Source organism: Equus caballus, chromosome 15 (genome assembly GCF_041296265.1).
Source record: "Equus caballus isolate H_3958 breed thoroughbred chromosome 15, TB-T2T, whole genome shotgun sequence".
NCBI classification, from domain to species: domain Eukaryota; kingdom Metazoa; phylum Chordata; class Mammalia; order Perissodactyla; family Equidae; genus Equus; species Equus caballus.
In genome coordinates this window covers 26,768,053-26,795,273 of record NC_091698.1, presented here as the reverse complement: position 1 = coordinate 26,795,273, position 27,221 = coordinate 26,768,053, and the positions used below count along the sequence as shown (strand labels likewise).

The following is a 27,221-nucleotide window of genomic DNA, read 5'->3' as shown; positions in this document are numbered from 1 at the left end:
TCTTTTGATTATTGTAGGCTGTCTCTGTGCCAAAAACAAGCCTGCGGTGTAAATTTAGGTCTTCTCATGTCTTTCATGAGCCTGCGCCTTTCCTCGAATATTAGTGATTTTTTTCTTTTTTTAATTTCAGGTGTACATTACTTTATTTTGATTTCTGTGCAGACTACATCGTGTTCACTACCCAAAGTCTAAGTGCCATTTGTCACTGTACACATTGTGCTCTTTTGCCCTTTCACCTCTTCCCTCCCCTCTGGTAACCACCAATCTTTTCTCTGTTTCTATGTGTTTATTTTTTGTTGTTGTTGTTTTATCTTCCACAAGAGCGAAATTATAAGATGTCTGGCTTTCTGTCTGATTTTTTTCACTTAGTATAATATGCTCAAGGTCCATCTACCTTGTCACAAATGGCAAGATTTCATCTTTTTTATGGCTGAACAGTATTCCGTTGTGTATATATACTGCATCTTCTTTATCCATTCATCTGTTGATGGGCACTGATGTTGTTTCCAAGTCTGGGCCATTGTGAATAATGCTGCAATGAACATAAGGGTACCTATATCTTTTCAAATTAGTGTTTTCATGTTCTCTGGATAAATATCTAGAAGTGGAATAGCTGGATCATACGGTACTTCTATTTTCATATTTTTGAGGAATCTCCATATTGTTTTCCACAGTGGCTGCACCAGTTTACATTTCCACCAGCAGTGTATGAGGGTTCCTTTTTCTCCACATCCTCTCCAACACTTATTTCTTGTCCTTTTAATAATAACCCTTCTGACGGGCAAGAGGTGATATTTCATTGTGGTTGTGATTTGCATTTCCCTAATAATTAGTAATGTTGAAGATCTTTTCATGTGCCTATCAGTCATCTGTATATCTTCTTTAGAAAACATGTCTTTTCAGATCCTCTGCCTTTTTTTTCTTTAAGATTTTATTTTTTTTCCTTTTTCTTCCCAAAGCCCCCAGAACATAGTTGTATATTCTTCGTTGTGGGTCCTTCTAGTTATGGCATGTGGGACGCTGCCTCAGCGTGGTTGGATGAGCAGTGCCATGTCTGCGCCCAGGATTCGAACTGACGAAACACTGGGCCGCTTGCAGCGGAGCGCACGAACTTAACCACTAGGCCACGGGGCCAGCCCCTCCTCTTCCTTTTTTTTAAAAAATTGATTGAGGAAGATTAGCCCTGAGCTAACATCTGCCACCAATCCTCCTCTTTTTGCTGAGAAAGACTGGCCCTGAGCTAACATCTGTGCCCATCTTCCCCTATCTGCCATCTTTTAATTGGGTTTTTTGCTTTTGTTGTTGCATTGTATGAGTTCTTTTGCAATGATTTTCTAATTTCCCCTGTATATGTAATTGCTTTTGAATGTCCTACTCATTAATGCCTGGCTCCCAAAAGGGGAAAAAGAGAAAAATAAAGGGGGTGGGGAGGACTGTCAGCCCTTGAAATCTCCTGGGTTACTTCAAGGGGAGGAACTTTTAACAACGGAAGGAGGTGCAACCACAACAGCTGCCTGCCTCTTTCTCTACATCACTGAGCTCAGAAGAAGCAATCAGCAATCATGGCATAGATCCCCGATATCTCGAGAATAAGGTCCTTTTCTGCCCACCCTGGCACCTGCAAACTGTGTACAAACTGTTTGATGAACATAAAAACATCTCTAAGAAAAATAAAATCTTTTAAAAAAAAAAAGGTGGGGGGGCTGGCCCCATGGCCAAGTGGTTAAGTTCCCAGGCTCCACTTTGGTGGCCCAGGGTTTCACTGGTTTGAATCCTGGGAGCGGACATGGCACTGCTCATCAGGCCATGCTGAGGTGGCATCCTACCTAACACAACTAGAAGGACCCACAACTAAAATATATACAACTATGTACTGGGGGGCTTGGGAAGAAAAAGCAAAAATAAAATCTTTAAAAAACAAAACAAAAAACATCTGTGACCTAAAATATCCAAGACAACCAACCTGACAATACATGGCTTCTGACAAAAAAAACGATGAAAAGCATACAGTGCTACTAGTGGAATGCAATACATTTCTGATGCTCACCATCTGGAGTTAGCATTAGAATCTATAGATTAAAGGGCACAGTCTCCAACAAGACAGTCCTCACTTCAGACACCAACCAAAAGTTAGGGCGTCCAGGCCATGTGCACTTCTAACCAACTGGCCACAAATATGGAGGGGTTTCCACGATTCCCCACTCAAGCTCAATAATTTGCTAGAGTGATTCTTAGAATTCATGAAAGTGCTATACTTACAATTACAGTTTTATTCTAAAGAAACATACAGGGCAAGGTCTGGGAGGGTCCCAAACACAGAACTTCTGTGCCCTCTCTCCATGGAATCAGGGCACATCACTCTCTTGGCACATTGGTGTGCTTACCATCCAAGAAGCTCTACAGAGCTTCAGTGTCCAGAGTTTTTATTGCTGTTTTATTATAGAGTTATGATTTATTGAATCATAGGCCACCAGGTGATTGAACTCAATTTCTAGCCCCCTTCTCATCACTGCAGAAGGCTGAGTTGGCTTAAAGGCCCAAACCTCTAATCACATGACTGTTTTTTCAAGTGACCAGCCCCTAGGTTGAGTCATCTTGTTAAGCATAAACTCAGGAGTGATCCAAGGGACTCATGAATAACAAAGACATTCTTATTAATAAGGATATTACAAGGTTTAAAGTCTCCCTAGGGACAGAGATCAGTCATTTTCTTCACATTATACAACTACCACCTATGAAATATTCTTGCAAAGAAAAAAATTGAATCTGAATCTAATCAAGACTCTAGATTTAGCTAAACAGTTTATAGAAAATTCACAGAACAGACGAATATTAAACAACACCAAGAAGAAGAAATTATCTCAGCCTAGGTTCTAGGAAATCCCACAGACAAATGACTCAATTTCTTCAACAAAAATAAAATGGCATGGGAAGACAGGTTAAAAGAGACTTAAGAGACACAGCAACCAAATGCAATGTGCAGACCTTATTTGGATCTTGATTTGAATAAACCAAATGTAAAAAGCAATTTCTGAAACAGTGGAAGAAAACTGAACACAGACTAACCAGATATTAGATGACATTAAGTGTTCTGGTTATCTAGTGCTGTATAATAAACCACTCCAAAATTTAACGGCCTGAAACAGTAATTTATTATTATCCTTCAGACTCTTTTGGGCTGGCTGAGCTCAGTCGGTTAGGCCTCACTTGATGTTTCTCATGTGGCTGCAGTCAGATGTGAACTGTGGCTGCATTCATCTGACGCTTCAAACGTGATGGTCATTGGCAGACAAGTGATGATGGCTGGTCGCTGGGGGCTCTGCAGGGACCACTGACCAGAGGACTACCTGTGAGCTCTCCGTTTGGCTTAGGTTTCTCATCGGGGCAACTGAGTTCCCAAAAGAAATATCCCAATTCCTAGAGGTCCAAGAGACCCATGCAGAAGCAGCCAAGCTTTCTATGACCTAGCCTTAGTAGTACCAGTGTTCTGCCACACTGTATTCACCAAGATACTACTACTATTGTCTTACAAAGTACATATTAACTTAGTTATCCACATACTTATATTTTTATTGCTCTTTATTCCTTTGCATTTCTGAACTTCTACCTGAGATCACTTACCTTCAGCCTGAAGAATATCTTCTATTATTTCATTTGGTGACAAACCTTCATTTGCTTTGAAATCTTTATTCCTCCTCTATATTTGAAGGATATTTTCACTGGATATCAAATTCTAATTTGGTAACTTTTTAAAAAGTAAATTTTATCCTTTTTTCCTCCTATGGTTTCAGTTTATGAGTCAGGCCTCAGGCTAATTCTAGCTTCTTGGAAGGTCTTCTCACTTTTTTCTCTGGTTGCTTTTAGAATGTATCTCTTTGCCTTGATTTTCAGTAGTTTTACTGTGTATTACTCAGATCTCCCTACAAGAACTTGCCATTCAGCTATGAAAAGCACCATTGGCTATCAGCCTCCAACTGCAGCACCCTTGGAATCAACTGCAATGTTTGGGGTAAGGCCAAGTTCTTTCTGAGCAATTCCCAGCCAATGAATGAGCACAGCAGGTGTACTAGGGCCTGGTGACCTTTGCCCAATGTGGGAAGCTTCTGGTAGGCAATCTATGCTCCACAGCTCCTCAGTGGGCTGGCCAAGATTCTGCATCACTGTCTGAGGCTCTCCCAGCCCAATCTTGTTTCCTTCCCCTTATTCTTCACAGGCAGTAATCCTCTAATAAATCTCTTGCACTCTTAACTCTATCTCAGGATCTTGCTGAAAACCCCAACTGACACATATGATAAAGGATATCTATGGGTGAGGGGTGGAGAAAAACTATAGTAAACAACATGCTTAACAGTGAAATGCTGAAAGGTTTATCTCTGAGATGAGGAATGAGTCAAAGATGCCTACTAAATATCACTTACATTCAACATCATGCTGGTTTGTAGTCAGTAAAGGCAAACGAATTAAAAACTAAAATGATTGGAAAGAAAGAAATAAAATGTTATTAACCTCAGATTATGACAGTTTATGGAGGTAGTCCAAAACATATAGAGGTAAGTTATCAGAATGAATAAGCAATTTAGCAAGCTTGCTGGATAACAGTCGATATATAAAAAACAACTGCATTTCGACATTTTATCTTGAGCCACATGAATTACCACTTTTATGGACCAGAAAAGGCAACAGAGCCCAGAAAGATTCACACATATATAGATACTTGATTTATGAATAAAGTGTCACTGAAGAATACTGGGGAAAGAAAATACTGGAGACCAGTCAATAAAGGGTGCAGGGACAGGCGTATATCTATATGGGAGAAATAAAACCTTAACTTCACACCAATAACAAAAATCAATTCCAGTTAGAACTGTATACAATTATGAAAGGCAAAACAATAAATTTCTAGATTTTAAAAGATAACACGGGAGAATAACTTCATGACCTTGGATAGGAAAAGATTTAACTGGACAAAAAAACTATAAACTATAATGGAAAAGACTGATATATTGAACTACACTAAAATTAAAATTACACTAAAATTAAGAACTTAAGTTCATCAGAAGTCACCAGTATGCGTGGAAAGGGTAACCCACCAAGTAGGAAAACATATTTCTAATACATATAACCAGACTTTACAAAGAACTCCAACAAAACAAGAGGAAAAAAAAGACATGCAATCCAACAGTTAAAGAGGGCAAAAGATTTAACAGAGTCTTCACAAAAGAAGATATCCAAATGGTCAAATAAACATGAAAAGTTGCTCCACTTTATTAGGAATCAGCGAAATGCAAATTAAAACCACAATAAGATCATTACCCACTCTTCAGAATGCTTTAAAAAACACGTTAAGTGAGTATTTCAGAGGAGTTCCTGAGGATGGGATTGTAAATTGGAACAACCACTTGGAAACTTATAAGGCATTATCTAGTAAAATTGAAGATTTACATACCCTCTAACCCAGCAATTACACTCTATTCAACCAGAAATGTATATATATGTTCACCAAAAGAACATTATTCATGATAGTCAAAAACTGGAAACATGTGAAATGTTCATCAACAGCAGAAATGATATATAAATTGGGACATACTCAATAGTATTCAGCAATGAAAATGAATAACTACAGTCACACTCAACAACAGAGAATCTTAAAAACATAATGTTGAGTAAAGGAGCCGGGGGGAAAAAAAAACTGTATGAACTTCAAAAAAACAGATGAAACTAAACTACAGTGTTTAGAGACACATGCTTTGATGGTAAAACTACAGGGAACGGAAATTACCATAAACTTCAGGACAATGGCTAACTCTTGGGGATAGCAACTGGGGAGAGCTTCAGGGGGAACTTATGTGAGTACTGGCATGTTTTTAGTTTTTAACTTGAGTGGTGGTTCTATATGGGTATTTGCTTTGCAAAAAACTCTCACATTTTATGCATCTATGTATGAATTATCTCTCACAATAGACACTTTAAAAAAAAATCAAATTCTTAGACCTCTTTTACACTCTCTGGAAGAAGACTCAAAATAGGGTCCCCATTAAGTGTTTAGAATCCATTTATACTAGCCTACCTCTAGGATGAGTCTGATTCATCTTCTTTCTCTAACGCAGTTTCTAATGGCTCCAACTCCAGCTCCTTTCAGTTATACAAACTAAGAAAAATTGTCTAGGGGTTAAAGTTATCCTCAAAAGCCCTTTAACTCCTGTTGAGTTTTACTATAGCTGTCTTTAAAAACTAGTATCTTTTAAATGTAAGCTCATCCAAGAACAAGAGTACTACCAGGCGACCAAACTAGGCTCACTCATTCAATTGAGCATTTTGGTGGGTTGCAAAGTATTGTCTACACTTAAGGAAAAGGCCTACAGAGTCCCTTCCAGGCCAACCTAACACAGAATAGCAGGCAAACTCTCCAAAATCTTTTCCCCAACCTTCCTCTGAGAAGATTGGGCAAAGAATTATTTTTACAATATGAACAAAACACCCTCTGGCTGTCTAACAATAGTGCTGCAGTTGAAATCTGAGGGGCACAATAGGTTATCTACTGTTTTGGCATATCAATAGTTATCTACTGTGCATCACAATAGTTATCTACTGTGTTCGTATAAAAAGACCTCTTTGACCTGCACTACCTCCTAAGCACACCAATGAGGAATTTACCTCTTTTTCTAAAAGGCAACTTTGTTACTTAACCCTTAAGCAGTAGCCCAATGGAAAGTGAAGCATTAAGAGCTTTGGAATCAAACTTGTTACTGACTCCTCCTGCAACCCTTATCAGTGGTGAAATTTGGGGCTAATTAATGAACTAGCTGACACTCCAGTAAGTGCTCAAAAAGTGCTAGTTCTAGCTTTCCCTGCCTTCCAGTGAAGGTTTCCTATCTTGGGCACTCAAAAGCAAGGCAGTGAGTAGAGATAATAGATGCCTATATGTTATTAGAACAACCAATGAGCACCCAATAAGCACTGAGAAAAGAATATTTATTACCATCGTTTCTTGACCAAAGTTAGAAAACAAAATTATGGATTCCTATAGTTATAAGTTTTAAAAGACAAAACTCTGCATGTGCTCTCAAGCTCATTATAGAGCTTGCCTTCCAATATCTTAAAATTCTGTTTATTATTTTGGCGATGTAGTGAAAAAACTATAGAGCTAGCCTTTCCCTTGGGCTTTATCTTTATTTGTTTATAAGAAAGTTAGATTAGAAAATGTATTAACACTTATAAATGAAAGAATATCTTTTGTTATTCAATTTTACAATCTATCAAAGGAACAGGCTGGGAAGAGCCAGCCATTCTTATTAGTTAGGACCGGAATGATGGTTTGAGATAGTTGACCAGGTGATGAATCTTAATGCATATTTCTGAGCTGAAGAATCCTTAGTGTCTATGTTCATCTTGGGAACTTTTGCATCTTTCTACCTACTATAACCAATTCTTAGTAGCCTTGCCAAGTAGGAATAACAATGGCCAAAGCACCAACTACAGAAAACGTGGGCTAAGAGAATTCCAAAATCTTTTTTCCAAAATCTTAGAATTTCTAATCACTGCCTAACATTACTAGAGGCAGCCCTCAAATGCAGTGGAGAGAGCTGCACATACATCCTGCTGTGTTACGAGCTCTGAAACCAGGCAGGCTGGTATTTACTGGATGTTGGATTCCTGCTCTTACAGCTGAACACTGAGCAAATTATTTAACTTCTATAAGCCTCATCTCCCTTATGTTTGAAAAACAAGGAAAGCAAATCCAACCTTTCTAGCAAATTTTTTGAGTTTTGGTAATTTTTACAGACTTATCATCAATTAATTTTCAGGATTAAAAAATTACTATGAGCCAAGCCACATGCATGTGACATCAATTCCAAGATCTCGGAAGGAACGCTCTCAGGCAAAATTTTCATTTTAAATAATGTAAAACAAGGCTGTTGCTTTGACTCTCTCCCTGCTTTAGCTTTGATTTAATTTGGAGAAACTTGACATATATGCTGTTACAGAAATGCTACATGTACATACTTCTGTTCTAATCATACCATAAGAAACTGGGAATTGTTTAACAAACAGTTGAACCTAGTAGTAAATTATCGTCAGAAAGAACGACATATAATCACAATTGTTGTTCCGAGGAAATATCCTTCAACATTAAAATGAACAATTTTTATATATATCTATTCAAAAGGGTCTTCTATTCCACTACTTGAGGATATATCACACACTATATACAGTATCTCAACATCAGACATTCTGCAGGATCCTTAGTGAGGTTTCACTGTGGCTGAGGTAACCAACTGGTACTACCTGCCCTCAACATTTTTCCAGTCCAGATTCCTTTTGCCATAGAACTCTGAGGTCTCAACCAAGCTCTTGTCTCAGCATTTCAGCAGACCCAGAATACGAGCAAATCACATCCCAACCCACAAGCTCTTCCACAGCCACGTCCATTTAGACATGCACTGACAGCCTCCCCTGGCAAAAATACAAATCAAACTCCAGAATTTTCAAAATGGATTATCAACTTGCAACCTAGATGTCTAGTTCCTAAAGAATATGGATCCTTCTTTAACCAATAAAGAATAAGAACACTTGGAGAATTTTCCAGAAATTCAGTCCTGATTTGCCTGCTACACAGATCCTGCAAACCACCTAAAGGGAGCTATGAGTCATTTCTATAGGTTCTCCAAGTTCTCACCATGCAACAGAGTAAAGAACTAGCAAAAAGAGACTAAGGTCATTTTCTAGGAAAGTGCTTTACAAAACTTGAGAATCATTATGTTCAGTTTTTACTCAGTTTTAAAATATAAAAAAGCCATACAAAGACTTCTGCAAGAACCATTAACCTCTGCCTGCTATGTTTCTCAATATCTCTTATGTAAAGGTATGAATGATAAGTTCATTCAAACATTTAGAAGCAGGAAAAAAGTTGTCGTCCAGAACAATTCTTTGCTTTGTTGTCAGAGAAAAAGAACCTTAAAACCCATCGCCTTTTTTCTTGCTCTCTGTTTGCCTTACTGTCTGAAATCTAAATTTAAGCTAAAAGGCAAATAGAAATCTCATTCCAGGTTCCTAGCAGAATTCTTTCTCTATTGCCTTTAACTAACTTTAATTTTTACTTTCCTGCCTTTATTATAAGCTACAGAACTATTTAAGTCATGTATTTAGCTACAAATAAATAAACAAATACATCATAGGCAGCATGATGGAATAGAGAGACTAACAACCACACCTGGAGTGAGAGGACCAGAATGCTAATAAAAGTCCCATTACCACAAGATCATGGGATCTTGGGCAACTTTCTTAATCTAAAACTTGGTTTCCCTTGAATATAAAATAAATAAAAAGTTATGAGTCATGCTACCAAATAGCATGGTACCTGACAAACAAATGTTATCATTACAAAAGTGCTAAGTGCTATATAAGATAAGCATAGAGATAATAGAAGTTTGGAAGAAAGGATAAAAAAAACCTGAGCCATGAAAATCAGAGGGTTGATTAGCATGGCTTTTACTGTCTCTTCCAGCTCTGAAATTCTAGAAGTGATTTTTAACTGGGAAGACTAAAATAGGCTTCATGGTGATATCTGAGCTAGGTCTGAAAGGAAGGACGGAACTTTTATCAGCTTACACTTTCTAACTTTAGGCATAATATATTTAAAGATGTGGCTTAGGATGGTAAGTGGAAGCATGATGCAGATGTAAATCTACAGATGCAGTATATATGTAAATCTGTACTCTCTAGAGAAGTTCTTTTCCAGATGCCTATTTTGAAGTCCAACATCCAAATTCAGTGTTGCACTCACTGGCTCCAGATCCTTAGAGCTCACTACTGATCCCACTGCCCCGATCTGACCCTCCTCACCTGACCTCCCAAAACCCCCAGAAATATTTAAAAGATAACTCACATAGCTAAGGAGGTTTTTTATTATTACCAATGACTCTACTGACCTGACTGCACGTAAAGCTCATAAAATATATTTCATAGAAACCAGTTACATTTTTTTAAAGAAAAATAATAACCAGATATTATTCCAGGCTTGACACTGAGATGATTCTTTCACTTAAAATAAAATTACCTGCAGCAGCCCTCCATCATCGAAGCGCAGTACTTCTATGATGCTCTCCGACTGAATGAACGCTGTGAAGGAAACAAAGCACACTATCACTTAATCGGAACATAAATTTGATTTAAATAAAATCTCTTACCTTAAAGTTAATTAACACAATTTTCTACTTAAAAACGTACTGCTTAATGTTGATGGTTAAAGACAAAAATATGACTAATACTTCAGGATTTTAGCAACAATGAAACGCTTTAAAATAAAACAATACAACTCAATCAGAAAGTAGTTTTAACTACCTGCAGTTTGTATAAACCACATGCAAAACAGCTATTCCTGCTAACCTGCCAGAAAGCCCAAAATAGTCAAACTCAACTAGATGCAGCTATTTTCTCTGACAGATTAATTGAAAATATAATAAACTCATAGAAAAGATCACTAGAGGATTATATTTCCCTCAAAAAACAATAAGCTGAAATTCTATATCATCTGCTCTTTTGTAGTGATGATATAACCTGGGATCAACAGTCAAAAGAGATTTGGAGGGGGAGCGCGCAGGCAAATGGCAAAAGAAAATTATTCAGTTTCAAGAAACTGAGTACGATGAAAAGACAAGATACTTTGAAAACCAACATTCTTTTACCATACAACCCAGCAATTAAGCTACTAGGCATTTACCCAACTGATTTGAAAACTTACGTCCACATAAAAATCTGCAAGCAATTCTTTATAGCAGTTTTATTCATAATCAGCAAAAACTGGACACAATTAAGATGTCCTTCAATAGGAGAACAGACAAACTGTAGTACATCCATACAATGGAATATTATCGAATGACAAAAAGTAAAAGAAGAAGCTACATACTATATAATTCCAAGTATATGACACTCAGGAAAAGGCAATACTACAGATATGGTAAAAAGATCAGTGGCTTCTAGGTGATGGGGAGAGAAAGGAAGGGTTGAATAAGTGAAGCACAAGGAAGTTTTCAGGGCAGTGAAACTATTTTGTGTGATACTATAAAGGTAGATAGACGATGCTGCGCATTTCTCAAAACAGAACTTTACAGCACAGAGTGAACCTAACATATGTGATTAAAAAAATCATTTAGGAGATCACGGGATCCTAAGATGCAATGCAGAATATGACAAAACAGTTTAACTATGTTACAAACGCATGAAAACGACTCACTGAAGGGGGAGCGGGGTGGGGAAAGATGCTGACCTAAGTAATCTGGAAACGGGTGGAAACTGTAAGACTAAAGGCAAAAGAAACTGTGCATAAGCACTGTACTCTAGCTGATAAAGTTATTTCCCTCAGGGGTTTGGGTTAATAATTCTGATGCCACTACACATGCATTGTGGAATTGAACAATATAATACATGGATGATGGACGGTGGGAGTGAGATTTCTCACAGTTGGAATAAGAGTTTACACAAAAACAAAAGAAGGCTAGAATGATCCACATAGCAATGGGCTAGCGTTGGCAATATCAGTATGAACTCATGTTTAGCTTAAAATAGATACAGATGGTTACATATAGAAATATTTATGGATGTGTATATACAGGTTAGTATACTCAGGATATATTTCCTCGCTCCTCAAGTTGAGAGCGACTAGAAGCAATTACACTCCAGCAGCAAAGAGCACACCCTCGTACCCAGATCTTGGTCCTAATACCATCCTCCAATAAAAGGAACCAGGCCTTCTTGGAGAAATGGCTGAATCTAGGACTGGGGCAGGATCCACACAAGATGTAACAGGATTATCTTATGGTGCCAGAAAGTAAGAAAGTGTTAAAAAAAAAAAAAAAAAAAAAAAAAACCAAAAAAACCTACACTGATGGGACTATGTCAAAGGGACATAAAAGTTAACAGAAAGAGTTCCCAAATGGCCAAAGCTGGAACGACTTGAGCAATAAACTAAACTACTACTGGATTACAACTCAAAGTATAAAATAAATATCCATGAGTCCAGACAGATATAAACAAATGACTGAATAAATAAATAAGTGGGAGAGAAGACACAAAACTCCCAGGCGGAAAAATTCTAAATAATTTCTGCAAAACTCTTCTATCTAGAAGGTGGAGTGTAACTTCCCAGTCCTTAAGCATGAGAGGCACATAGTGACTTTCTTCCAAAGAAAACAGTATGAGGAGGAGAAAAATGAGAGTAATTTTACAATGGAGAAACCCAGCAAACGTCAGTTAGATGATCAAGGTCAACATCCACAGTAACAAGTCATGTTGACAGCATGTGCCCTTGACATGATATAATAAAAATGGCACTTTATCTCTGTGGTCTTCCTCCCCATTCACTGAATCCCAGTCTCATCATGAGAGAAACAACAGACAAATCTTAACTGAGGGACATTCCACAAAATTCCTGACCAGTACTCCTGAAAACTGACAAGGTAAAAAACAACAAGAAAAGTCTGAGAAGTTGTTGTCAACCAGAGAAGCCTAAGGAGGCATAACAACTAAATGTACTGTGGGGTCTTGGATGGGATCCTAGAAAAGGAAAAGGGAATTAGCTAAAGCTAAGGAAATCTGAAAAATATACGGACTTTACTTAATAATAATCTATTAACACTGGTTCATTAATTGTAAAAAGAAAAAGCACTATATTAACGTAAGATGTTAATAATAGGGAAAACTGGGGAGAGCATAAGGAAACTGGATTTTCTTCGGAATTTTTTTATATAAATCTAAACTTATTCTAAAATAAAAGTTTATTTTTTAAAAACATGAACAATGATATTTTATTTGGCTTAATACGGCATTCACTGACTCCTCTTCGCTGGTCTTTGGGTATTCAGGGAAGAAGCTTACTGTCTAATTTCACATACCTGGCTTTCCCAGTATGGCTAATACCAAAGCCAAGCAGCAGAGTGAGATACTGGCTAATTAGATTACCCAACTAGACGGTGTTCTCCTGCCTGCCCAGAGTCGACTTCCCCTTATCCTAGTAATCACATCCTGATTTTATTTTGGGAAACCTTGTCCTCCATTTCTTGTGTTTCTCTTCAACCACAGTGCCAATCTGTTATACTTCTGCTCGTTCCCCAGCAGTTCTTAGTATATAGAGAACATTCAGTAAATATTGGGTGCACGAATGAAATCTCATCTTTTGCTCAGGTATAAGTACGGATATTTGCAGCCATTGACGCAAATAACCTCCGTCTGGTTGTTATCTCTAGTCCCAGGTTACAGTTGAATGTCAAAACTGAGACCAGAGCTAATACCGCCAACAGAATTACTGACATAGAATCTATCTGGAGCGCACAAGAATGTCTCTGAAGAAAATAAACCATTCAGAAGAAAAGAATGTGAATGTAACAGGCTCAGGCCACTTCTCACCCCTTCCCCCACCTTCTACATAACTGAAATTTCAGATGATCCAGAGGATCTCTCTCTCTCTCTCTTTTTTTGTGAGGAAGATTGGCCCTGAGCGAATATCTGTGCCAATCTTCCTCCACTTTGTATATGGGACACCAATACAGCATGGCTTGATGAGCAGTGTGTAGCTCTGCACCCAGGATCCGAACCTGCAAGCCCCGGGCTGCCAAAGTGGAATGCATGAACTTAACCACTACGCCACTTGGCTGGCCCTCAGAAAATCTCTTTTGGTTATACTCCTTGTGAAGACAGATTTATTGATGTAAGGGTACAATGAACTAACAAGAATTAATTGAATAGCAGATGCTCACAGTATAAGAGACAAATAACACTGCCTAGTTAGAAGCCTTCCATCTAATTAGCACAGGAAACCAATAAGAAAATACTAGAAACATGCTATATTTGGTGGCTGCTATTAGAGATATAACGACCAACGCAGAAGTTCTCAACATCAAGCTAGATCAGACCTTTATCTAACTGATGAGAACTTAAGCAAATAAAGATAAAGGCAGTAATGAAATTTGGGTGTATATTTTTAATTAAGAGCTTTTTAAAATTTAAACATGAATTACCTTAGCTGAAAAAAATTAATAGCAGCAGCTGATTTATAAAGTCCTAAAAGGAAAATATCAATGGACAGCTAATCTTCGACAAAGGAGCAGAGGGCCTACAATGGGGAAAAGAAAGTCTCTTCAACAAATGGTGCTGGGAAAACTGGACAGCCACATGCAAAAGATTGAAAAGTGACCATTCTTTTTCACCACACACCAAAATAAACTCAAAATGGATCAAAGACCTAAAGATTAGGCCTGAAACAATAAGTCTTCTGGAAGAGAATATAGGCAGTACACTCTTTGACATCAGTTTCAAAAGAATCTTTTTGGACACTATAACTCCTCAGTTGAGGGAAACAATAGAAAGAATAAACAAATGGGACTTCATCAGACTAAAGAGCTTCTTCAAGGCAAGGGAAAACAGGATTGAAACAAAAAAACAGCTCACTAATTGGGAAAAAATATTTACAAGCCACTTATCTGACAAAGGGTTAATCTCCATAATATAGAAAGAACTCACACGGCTTAACAACAAAAAAACAAACAACCTGATCAAAAAATGGGCAGAGGACATGAACAGACATTTCTCAAAAGAAGATATGAATATGGCCAATAGACACATGAAAAGATGTTCATCATCACTAATCATCAGGGAAATGTACATCAAAACTACACTAAGATATCACCTTACACCCGTTAGACTGGCAAAAACATCCAAAACCAAGAGCGACAAATGTTGGAGAGGTTGTGGAGAAAAAGGAACCATCATACACTGTTGGTGGGAATGCAAACTGGTACAGCCACTATGGAAAACAGTATGGAGATTTCTCAAAAAGTTAAAAATAGAAATACCCTATGACCCAGCCATCCCATTACTGGGTATCTATCCTAAGAACCTGAAATCAGAAATCCCAAGAGTCTCTTGCACCCCTATGTTCATCACAGCATTATTTACAATAGCCAAGATGTGGAACCAACCTACATGCCCAGAAACTGATGATTGGATAAAGAAGATATGGTATATATACACAATGGAATACTACTCAGCCATAAAAAAAGACAAAATTGGCCCATTCGCAGCAACATGGATGGACCTCGAGGGTATTATGTTCAGCGAAATAAGCCAGTCAGAGAAAGACGAACTCTATATGACTCCACTCATAGGTGGAAGTTAACATATTGACAAGGAGATCTGATCGGTGGTTACCAGGGAAAAGGGGGGGGTGGGGGGAGGGCACAAAGGGGGAAGTGGTGTACCCACAACATGACTAACAATAAAGTACAACTGAAATCTCACAAGGTTATCATAACATTAATTAAAAAAAAAAAAAGGAAAATATCATGTTACCCATCATTACTTTTCCTAAAATGAAAAGAATTCTGGCATGCAACAAATTATGATATTTTGCTTTAAATGATCAATTACAATAACTTTAAACTATATGCCTAGAAAAACAGTCCAATGCCTAAATTAGTCTACTAGCCTAAGTGGCCTTCCATGAGTGCTCCAAGCAGCTCCCTGCTATCCTCTATCATATGTCCAATTTTAACTCTTACCACAATCTGTGACTAGCTTCTGATTTGCTTGTTTGTCATCGATGCCTAGCACAAAGTCTGAAAAATGAAAGATAAGAAACATCAGTTGGGGTTGGCCCTGTGGCTAAGTGGTTAAAGTTCTGTGTTCTCCACTTTGGTGGCCCAGGATCATGGGTTCAGACCCCGGGTGCGGACCTACTCCACTCATCAGTCATGCTGTGGAGGCACCCAACATACAAAATAGAGGAAAACTGGCAAAGATGTTAGCTCAGGGCAAATCTTCCTCACAAAACAAATGAAAAAAAAGAGAAAAGAAAAAATATATATGTATTTGTTAAAATAATGGGATTATTTTAGAATTAATCATTATTAATGATATTAATCTGTCTTTTATAGTTATACTTGCTCAAGATTATTTCGGCAAAAGGCTCAGGAACAAAAATTTTTAAACATTCTGGATTAGGTTTGTATGGATCCCTTCTATCTGTAAATTTTACGACTGAAACTTTATTTCTTCCCTCACTAATCTTCTTATCTGAAAGATGTAATATATACCTAACTGATTTTCTTCTCACATTAAAAGTGCAAAGGAATTTATAAAAAGAACCAAATAAAGTACAATAATTGAAGTTCCCCAGTTTTTAATGAAGTACTATAAGAAATGTAAAGAAACAACAAAATATGGCCCATACACAGGAAAGAAATGCAAGAATAAAAACTGTCCCTGAGCAAGTCCAGACATAGGACTTACTAGGCAAAAACATTAAATAAGCTACTTGAAGTATGAGTACCATGTGCAATAAACTAAAGGAAAGTATAAGAATGATGTATCACCATATAGAAAATATCAATAAAGAGAAAGAAATTAGAAAAACAAAACGGGAGCCAGCCTGGTGGCCTAGTGGTTGAGTTCAGCATGCTCTGCTTCAGAGGCCCAGGTTTGGGGGTTCAGATCCTGGGCACGGACTTACACCACCTGCTGGCGGCCACGCTATGGAGGCATCCAACATACAAAATAGAGGAAGATTGGCACAGATGTTAGCTCAAAGCAAATCTTCTTCAAGCAAAAAGAGGAAGACTGGCAACAGATGTCAGCTCAGGGTGAATCTTCCTCAGCAAAAAACCCCCAAGAAAACGAAAAACAAAACAAATAGAAATCTGGACATAAAAAGTACAATAAATGAAAAACAAAATTCATCAGAGGGACTCAGGGTCATATTTCACCAAGTGGAAGGAAGAATCAGTGAACCTGAAAATAGGTTGAGATTATCTGGTCTGAGGAACAGAAAGAAATAAGAATGAAGAAAAATGAACAAAGCCTCAGTGACCCACGAGACACCATCAAGAGTACCAACATACACACAAGTGGTGTCCCCGAAGAGGAGTGAGAAAAGGGAGCAGGAAGAATATCTGAAGAACAGGTGGTATGAATCTGAACCAGACTATTATAAACTAGGTTGTTAATTATAATCCTCAGGGCAATCGTTAAAAAAAATGACTTAAAAACAATGTTACTAGAGAAAAAAAGACATTTTATAATGTTAAAGGGATCAATCTATCAAGAAGATAAACAGTTATAAACATACAAGCACCTAACAAGTGAGCTCCAAAATACATGAGACAAAAACGAACGGAAGTGAAAGGAGAAATAAGAAATTCAACAAAAATACTTGGAGAATTCAATACCCCACTTTCAAAAATTAGTAGAAAAACTAGACAAAAGATCAACAAGGAAATAACAATGAAACATAAACAACACTAGAAACCAGTAAGACCTAAAAGACATCTGTAGAACACTTCAACAACAGAATACACATTCTTCTCAAGTGCACATGGAACATTTTCCAGGAAAGAACACGTGTTAGGCCATAACACATTTCCAATAGCTTTAAAGGGACTGAAGTCATACAAAGTGTGTTCTCCAGCCACCATGGACTAAAATTAGAAATCAATAAGGGGGGAAATTTGGGAAACTCAAAAAATATGTGGAATTAAAAAATGCAATCCTAAATAACCCATGTGTCAAATAAGAAATCAGAAGAAAAATGAGAAAACATTTTAAAATGAAAAGAAAACCACAAAAGACCATAACTTATGAGATACAGTGAAAGCAGTGCTTACAAAAAAAATTTGAGCTGTACATGCCTATACTAAAAAAAAGATCTTAAATTAATAACCTATCATTTTAAGAAAGTGGAGAAAGAAGAGCAAACTAAAAGCAAGTAGGAAGAAGGAAATAATACAAGTGAGAGTGAAAATAAATAAAACTGAGAACAGGAAAACAACAGAGAAAATTAATGAAACAAAAATTTCGTTCTTTGAAAAGATCAACAAAATTGACAAATCCTTAGCTAGGTTGACCCAGAAAAAATTCATGAATGAAACATGGAACATTACTGCTGAACTTACAGAAATACAAAGACCTACCAACCTTACAGAAGTAAAAGAGATTATAGGAGAATCACTAGGAACAACTGTACAGAAACAAATTACATAGCCTAGATGAAATGGACAAATAACCAGAAAGACACAAACTACTGGAATTAACTGAAGAGAAACAGAAAATCTGAATAGAGCTATAACAAGAGACTGAATCAGTAATCAAAAATCTTCCCACAAAGAAAAGCCTAGGGACGGATGGTTTCATGGATGAATTCTACCAAATGGTTAAAAAATTAACACTAGTGCTTCACAAATTCTTCCCAAAAATAACAGAGGAGGAAACAGTTTCCAACATATTCTATGAGGCCTTATACTCTGATACCAAATCAGGTAATGCCATCACAATAAAAGGAAACTACAAACCAATCTCCCTTATGAATACGGATATCCAGTACTAAATAAAATACAAGAAAACCACATCCAGCAACATTTGCAGAGGCTTATACATCATGACCAAGTGTAAGACTAGTAGATTTTAAACTACAAAGCATCACTGAAAAAAATTAAAGAAGACCTAAATAAATGGAAAGACATCTGGTGTTTATATGCGAGAATATTTAACAATATTAAGGTTGCAATACTCCCCAAATTGACCTTAGATTTAAGGTACTCTTTATCAAAATCCCACTTTGCTTTTTTGCCAAATTGACAAATTGATCCTAAAATTCTTAAGAAAATACAAAGACCTATAACAGCCAAAACAATCTTGAAAAAATAACATAGTGGAGGACTTAGACTTCCCAATTTCAAAACTTACTACACAAAGCTACCCTAATCAAGACAGTGTGGTAAAGGAATAAAGGTAGATGTATATAACTCAACAGAACAGAACTGAGAGCCCAGAAAGGAACCCTCACCTGTATAGTCAACTGATTTTCAACAGGAGTGCCAAGACAATTCAAGGAGGAAGCGATAGTCTTTTTAAGAAATGGTGTTGGAACAACTGGATATATGCGTGCAAAGGAATGAAGCTGGATGCTACTTCACACTATATGCAAAGGCTAACTCAAAACGGATCAAAGACCTTGGTGTAAGAGCTAAAGCTATAAAACTCTTACAGGTGTGGGGGCTGGCCCCATGGCCAAGTTCACGCGCTCCGCTTTGCTGGCCCAGGGTTTCATGGGTTTGGATCCTGGGTGCGGACATGGCACTGCTCATCAAGCCATGCTGAGGCAGCATCCCACATAGCACAACCAGAAGGACCTACAACTAGAATATACAACTATGTACTGGGAGACTTTGGGGAGAAGGAGGAGTAAAGAAAAAAAAGATTGGCAACAGATGTTAGCTCAGGTGCCCCTCTTAAAAAAAACAAAGAAAAGTAGAAATCTTTGTAACCTTGGATTAGGCAATGTTTCTCAGCTAGGATAGCTAAGCAATCAAAGAAAAACAGTGATAAATTGTACTTTATTAGAATTAAAACCTTTGTGCTTCAAAGGGCACTACCAACAAAGTGAAAAGACAACCCACAAATTGAAAGAAGATTTTTGCAAATGATATATCTGTTAAGGGATATGTACATAGAATACAGAAAGAGAACTCTTATAACTCAATAAAAAAAAGAAATATTCCAATAAAAAATAGACAAGAGATCTGAATAAATATTTCGCCAAAGAATATATACAAATACCCAATAAACACATGAAAACATGCTAAAGATCAGTCTTCAGAGAAATGCAAATCAAATCCAAAACAAGACACCACTTTGACACACATACCAGGATGGCTATAATCAAAAAGACAGACAATAATAAGTATTAGTGAGGATGTGGCAAAATGGTTAACCCATAAGTTGCTGGTGGGGGTAAAAAATGGACCAGCCACTTTGGAAAACAGTTATTCAAAAGGGTAAATACAGTAGGCCCCCATCCACGGTTTTAGTTACCTGCAGTCTGAAAACATTAAATGGAAAATCCCATTTAATACAATAAGATATTGTGGGAGACTACATTCACGTAGCTTTTATTACAGTATATTGTTATAATTGTTTTATTTTATTATTAGTTATTGTTGCTAATCTCTTACTGTGCTTAATTTATAAATTGTTTTATCATAGGTATGTATGTACAGGAAAAAACATAGTATATGTAGGGTTCTGTACTATCTGCAGTTTCAGGCATCCACTGGGGTCTTGGAATGTATCCCCCATGGATAAGGAGACTACTGTATAGCGTTACCTAGACATAGTAAATCCACCCTTATGTAGATACATAAGAGAACTAAAAACATGTGCATACAAAAACTTACACACAGCAGCATTATTTATAATAGCCCAAAAGTAGAAACAACCCAAATGTTCACTGACTGGTGAATGATAAACAAAATGTGGTGAATCCATATGATGGAATATTTCTCAGTCACAAAAAAAGAATGAAGTACTGATACATGCTACAACACAGATGAACCTTGAAAACAATGCTAAGTCAAAGACATCAGAGACTAAGCACCACATATTTTACGATTCCATTTCTATGAATGTTCAGAAAGGGAAAATCCATAGAAACAAAGGTAAATTAACAGCTCCTAGTGGCTGGGAGGAAATGGGTTGTGACTGCTAATATATACAAAGGATAGTTTTTGGGGTTTGAAGTTAGAAAGTAGTGATGGTTGTACAGTTCTTTGAATAGACTTAAAAAAACCCCACTCAACTGTACCCTTTTAAAGAGTGAATTTATGATATGGGAATTATATTTCAATATTTAAAAATCAACAACAAAAAAAGATACGGCATGGTTTTATGCTCTATTCTCTAAATCTTTTCTTAAAAGGCTGCCTGAATGACATTTTTTTCTTTCCCCCTGGAGGAAATTTGCCCTGAGCTAAAATCTGTTGCCAATCTTCCTCTATTTTGTATGTGGGTCACTGCCACAGAATAGCTACTGATGAGTGGTGGAGGTCTGCGCCTGGGAACTGAACCCAGGCCCAGGCCGCCGAAGCAGAGCACATGGAACTTAACCACTAGGCCACCAAGGCTGGCCCCTAAATGGCATTTTAAAAACTGTATAACTATGGGACAGAATGTAATCTCTACTCCAGAAGAGTTTTAAGCTTTACAGTTCTTTCATGTATAGAAATTAATTTTTCAGTGTGCATGAAAGGGGAGAACAAATAGCAAATGATGAAGCAAATGGGGCAAACTGTCAACAAGAGGTAAATCTGGGTAAAGGTACGTGAGTGTTTTTTATTCTATTTTGCTTCTTAGAGATTTTCTGAAAGATTGAATATATTCCAAATAAAAAGTTTACTAAAAAGAAAATCATTTATGCAAGACATAAAAATTTGAATGGTTAAACACACTCACTCTTTTAAAAAGCCTGCTATCAAGCCATAGTAAATCCCCTTACTTAATTATGCCAAGTCGGAAATACTAGTTATAGAGGTGTCTGGTATTCTTATTGCTGCCACACATTAACTGTGACAAGAATAATAAACTGAAGTGTCTGTTACTACAGTGGTACTATAGCCACTTTAAAACTATCAGTTAAAACGACACACTGACTCAGCTATTGTGCAGAGATTTTTATCATGTGTGTTTCTAATATGTGATTATATTTTATGATATACCATGGAGATATATATATATCTACATTGGATATATATAAAATACATCACATTCTAAATATTAGGTAAGTAATCATCTATATCTTATCAATAGTTTTTATCCCCCATGCCCAAAGAAGTGACTAATATAAGAAACCAGATGGGCCAGCCCCGTGATGACCGAGTGGTTAAGTTTGTGCACTCAGCTTCGGCAGCCCAGGGTTTTGCTGGTTCAGATCCTGGGTGCGGACACGGCACCGCTCATCGGGCCATGTTGAGGCAGTGTCCCACATGTCACAACTAGAAGGACTCACAACTAAAAATATGCAACTGTGTACCAGGGGGCTTTGGGGAGAAAAAGAAAAAATAAAATCTTTAAAAAAAAAAAACAAACTAGAAAACGAAAAGCAAATTAAACCTAAAATAGAAGAAAAATAATGAAGAATATAAACCAGTAAAATAGACAGCAGAAAATAGAGAAAAATCAAATCAAAAGCTTTTTGTTTGAGAAGATGAATAAACTGATAAAACCTCTAGAAAGACTGTGAGTAGCGAGAAGTCACATGTGAGAGACATAAGAAATGGGAGCTTGAACATGACTACACTCGCTATAGATCTAAGAGGGTTAACAGGGAGTGTTATTAACAACTTTGTTAACATAGTCAACAATTCAGATTATGATATGGACAAATTCCTTCAGAGACTCAAAATGCCAAAGATGAGTCAAGAAGAAAGTTAACCTGAATAGCCCTGTATGTAAAAAAGAAATTATTTTGCAGTTAAAAATCTTCTCATGAAGAAAACTCTAGGCCCAGATGGATTAACTCATGAATTTTCCCACGTAATTAAAGAAGAAAGACAATACCAATTCAACACAAATTCCCCCAGAATACAGAAGAGAAGAAACTTCTTGACTCATTTTGTGAAGCCAGCATTACTCTCATACCAAAAACAAACAAAGTAAAAGAAAAGAAAAACTATAGACCAATGACCTTCATTACTACAGATGTAAAAATTCTCATTAAAAATTTCAGCAAATAAATCCACTAATGTATAAAAAGGATAAATACATCATAACCAAAGGGGGTTTATCCCAGGAATGCAGTATTGGTTTAACAGTCAAGAAAAATAATAATGTAGTCCAACCTATAAGACTAAAAGACAATCATCTCAAAAGATGCAAGAAAAGCATTTGACAAAATTCATCATCCTTCCAAGATAAAAAGATTTTGGCAAAGTAGGAACAAAAGGAACTGCCTTAAGTTGATAAAAGCCACGTACAAAAGACATGCCTAACATCACACTAAATGGTGAAAGGTGAGAACAAAGTTGAAGCTGTTCCCTCTCACCATTCCTATTCAACATCATACTGAAAGTCTTAGCCAATGTAAGACAGCAAGAAAAAGAAAAGCATGGAGACTGGAAAAGAGAAAATAAAATTGCCTTTTATGCACAGATATCATCATCTTCAATGTAGAAAATCCTAAGAAATCTACAAAAATTCTACCAGAATAAATAAGATTTAACAGAATGACAAGATACAAGGGCAACATACAAAAATTAATTTTAGTTCTAATTCTAGCAAGGAACAGTTGAAACCAAAATTAAAAACCACTTGCAATAGCATCAATATATATTAAATACTAAGGGATATATGTGACTAAATGTGGCCGGGAGACATTAAAGAATAACTAAATAAATGGAAAGATACACTGTGTTCTTGAATCAAAAGACTCAATATTAAGACACCAATTCTCACCAAATTGATGTAGATATTCAATGCAATCCTAATCAAAATCTCAGAGTTTTTGGTAGAAATTTACAAGATGATTCTAAAATATGTGCAAAAGCAAAGGATCCAAAATACTAAAAATAATTTTGGAGATTAAGATAAATATTGGAAGACAATACTGGCTGATTTTAAGACTTAAAATAGACAATCAAACCAGTGTAATATTGACAAAGGCAGTAGATAAATGGAATAGAATAGACACTCCAGAAAAAGACCCCCACATATATGGTCAATGAGTTCTGACAAAGGTACCAAGGCAATTCGATCAGAGGAAAAACAATCTTTTCAATAAAATATGTTGGTACAACTGGACAGTCAAACGGGAAAGGAAAAAAACAAGAATCTTGACACTTAGAAAAATCAACTTGAAATGAATAATACAACTTACTGCAAGAGCTAAAGCTCTAAAACTCCTAAACAACAACATAGGAGAAAATTTTAGTGACTTTGGGTTTGGCAAAGATTTCTTAAGCAGGATACAAAAAAATCACGAACTATGAAAAAAAAAAGATAAATTAGACTTGATTAAAATTTTTACTCTTCAGGGGCTGGCCCCGTGGCCAAGTGGTTAAGTTCGCGCGCTCCGCTGAAGGCGGCCCAGTGTTTCGTTGGTTCGAATCCTGGGCGCGGACATGGCACTGCTCATCAACCACGCTGAGGCAGCGTCCCACATACCACAACTAGAGGAACCCACAACGAGAAATATACAACTATGTACCAGGGGGCTTTGGGGAGAAAAAGGAAAAAATAAAAATCTTTAAAAAAAAAAAAAAAAAATTTTTACTCTTCAAAAGACACTGTTACAGAAGTAAAAATACAAGCCACAGACCAGAAACAAACATTTATTTATCTGACAAAGGATTTGTATTCAGAATATGTAAAGAACTCTCGCAACTACTACTAATAAAGAATGCAATTTTTAAATGCACAAAAAACTGAACAAACATTTAAGCAAAGACAATATGAATGGCACATGAAAAAAAGCACATGAAAAGATGCTCAAGCTCCTTAGCCATTAGGGAAATGAAAATTAAAAATACAATGAGACACCAACACATACCCACTGAAATGACTAAAATAAAAAATTCTTACCATACCAGTGTTGGCAAGGATGTGAAGGGGCTGGAACTCTAACACAATGCTGACAGGACTGTAAAATAGTGCAACCACTTTGGAAAACAAGTTAGCAGTTACTGAAAAAGTTAAACATATATCTACCATATGATCTAGAACTCCATTCCTAGGTATATGTGCAAAGATTTGTACATGGACATTATAAGCAGTTTTATCTGTAATAGCTCAAAAGAGAAAACCAAAATTCCCTTCAATCAGTGAATGGATGAACAAATTGTGGTATATTCATACAATGGAATACTACTCAGCATTAAAAAGAATATGGAAACATGCAACATCATGGATGAATCTCAAATAATTAGACTGAATGAAAGAAAGCAGATAACAAGAGTACATACTATATGATTCTGTTTATATAAAAGTTTAGGACAAGAAGGCAGATGACAAAAGAGTATATACTATATGATTCTGTTTATATAAAAGTTTAGAGCATGCACATGAATATACAGTGGCAGAAGAGTGGTTGCCTGGAGTTGTGGGAGGAGGAGTAGATTACAAAGGGTCATAAAGAAACTTTAGGAGGGTGCATATGTTCATTATCTTCATTGTGGTAACAGTTTCACAAGTGTACACATGGGTCAAAATTCAAATGGTATGCTTTAAATGTGTACAGTTTATTGCCTGTCAATTATATCTCAATAAACCTTGTTTTAAAAAGTGAATATTTAGGGGCCAGCCTGGTGGCACAGTGGTTAAGTTCATGCGCTCTGCTTCACTGGCCTGGGGTTCGCAGATTTGGATCCCGGGTGCAGACCTACACACCGCTCATCAAGCCACGCTGTGACAGCGTCCCACACACAAAATAGAGGAAGACTAGCACAGATGTTAGCTCAGGGCCAATCTTCCTCAAGCAAAAAGAGGAAGATTTGCAATAGATGTTAGCTCAGGGACAATCTTCCTCACCAAAAAAAGAATCAATGTTCCTTTCTATACTCTGTACATGGCTTGTTTCTTTGGTTATTTTTATACAACAGCTTTTGAAGGATTCCAAATCACTACCTCACATTAACTACAGGAAGGCTTTTCCCCAAAACTACAACCATCCTGTCTTATTTCTTGCACCTATGCACCCAACGGGCTTATTATATTGAAATATTCCCCCTTAGAAATACATAACTGTTATGTGATGATGATGACTATCAATCTCATTAAGTTAAATTTCTTTCTTGCAAAATATCCAAAATTTCAGCACAAGTAAGACAGACAAATAAATGCCTATCAAGCCAATATTCAACCATTGCATTAAAGCAGTGAATGGGAAAAAGGATTTCCCAATGAAAAACAGTGGTAAAGCTTTATATTCTACATTTTCATCTAGATGATAGTTACACAAGTATATACATATGTAAACATTTAAAAAGCCTTGTACTTAAGATGTGTGCACTTTACTCAAAATAAGTTATGCTTCAATAAAAAAAAATTAGTCAAAGTTTGAGGGTAGCAGTACTATCTATTTCATGGACTTTCCCACCCTCCCTCCCTCTGACTTCTCCCAGACATGCCTCTGTGGCTTTGTAATCGCTGCCTTCTCTCCAGTATGCTATGATCCTCATGCCCCGAAACTTCCTTCTCCCCCAAGACCCCCTCCACATTCCAGTAAAGAGCATCAGGGAAGGCTCTCTTTACAAGATATTCTCCACCAGGTGGTAACAAATTGGGGAAGCAGTTAAGCTCAGTGACCTAGGAGAAACAGTATTCTGACTACTCTTTTTTTAAAGGTTAAGAGTACCTTAGAAATCAGAAGTTGAATGAGTTCAGAGCCAGAACTAGGGCATGAGCCTGCTGATTCCTAGAACCCAGTATTTACTACCACCTGATTTATTAGCTCAAGATTCCAATCTAGTTTTTTACACCATGGAATTAAAAACTGCTCAGTTGTCCACTTGTAAGCTAAGATGACTAAAATTTTAGCCAATAGATTCAAAGAGGGGATAGTAGGCTTTGTTTTTGTTTTTGTTTTTTTGAGGCAAAAATGACCTCATAACAGCCCAAATTTGCAGTAGAGGGCATACAGCGAGGCTGCATAGAGCCAAGAAACCAAGATAAACTCATTTCCTCGAGAACATCTGCACTGGAGTTTTAGGATTTATCAGAGTCGCAGATGTTAAAGTTAAAATGACTGACCAAGAAGCACAAAACCAAAGAGATCCGAATAAACCAACTCAACTGACGGCAAAGACTCACCTTAAGCACCACTGGACACATTTCAAACAGCAAAAATCCCTTTGATGAGGTAAAATTAATGATCTAAAGTGGTTAGAAAAACATGGCCTCATTTGGGTTTAGTGTGTAGGTTCTGGTCTACTTTTGTGGTCTGTAGTTTCAAAGATAGTTTAGTTTTGTAACAAGCCTTTGTGATGCTATACTTGTCTGCTTCGTTCTCCCAGCTCCGCCAGAGCCCCCACTGGACGCCTTCTGGTGCAGCACGAAGGGGTGGAAGGCACTTCCTTAGGCTACGTGGTAGGATTAGGTGACTGGGCGGAGGAAATGGCAGACCCTTCGGCGGATAGCACTTATCCCGGCCTGTTCTCTGGCCATCCTATTGGAGAGCTTCCCACTCTCTCTCTGCCGGGGCTACTGCTGCAGGCAGACCAGGCCTGTCGATGCCACTGGGTAAACATCTCACTATTAAGTCTCTGCTGGTCCTACGGTCAGAAAGGGCAGGTTATTTCTGTTCTTCTGTCTATGTCTATTGGCGATTCCAAGTTGTAGGTCCCTCCACTCTGGGATATATGGAAAATAAAAAGGAAACACAGGGAACCCATCGTGGTGTCATTCTTAAG

At 37.1% G+C, this 27,221-nt stretch overlaps 1 protein-coding gene across 5 annotated transcripts in view; it reads right to left on the bottom strand.

Moving 5' to 3' along the window:
• Nucleotides 1-27,221, bottom strand: part of TMEM131 (transmembrane protein 131) — a 224,554-nt gene that overhangs the window by 157,204 nt on the left and 40,129 nt on the right. For 3 of the 5 annotated variants that reach the window (XM_023618613.2, XM_023618614.2, XM_070235089.1), the window contains 2 exons: nucleotides 15,552-15,608; nucleotides 10,058-10,119 (listed from right to left, as the gene is read on the bottom strand). In XM_023618613.2, the coding sequence (XP_023474381.1) occupies nucleotides 10,058-10,119; nucleotides 15,552-15,608 (119 nt within the window). Of the gene's footprint in view, nucleotides 1-10,057; nucleotides 10,120-15,551; nucleotides 15,609-27,221 lie in introns of those variants that run through there. The other 2 variants (XM_023618615.2, XM_070235088.1) reach the window with 1 other exon arrangement.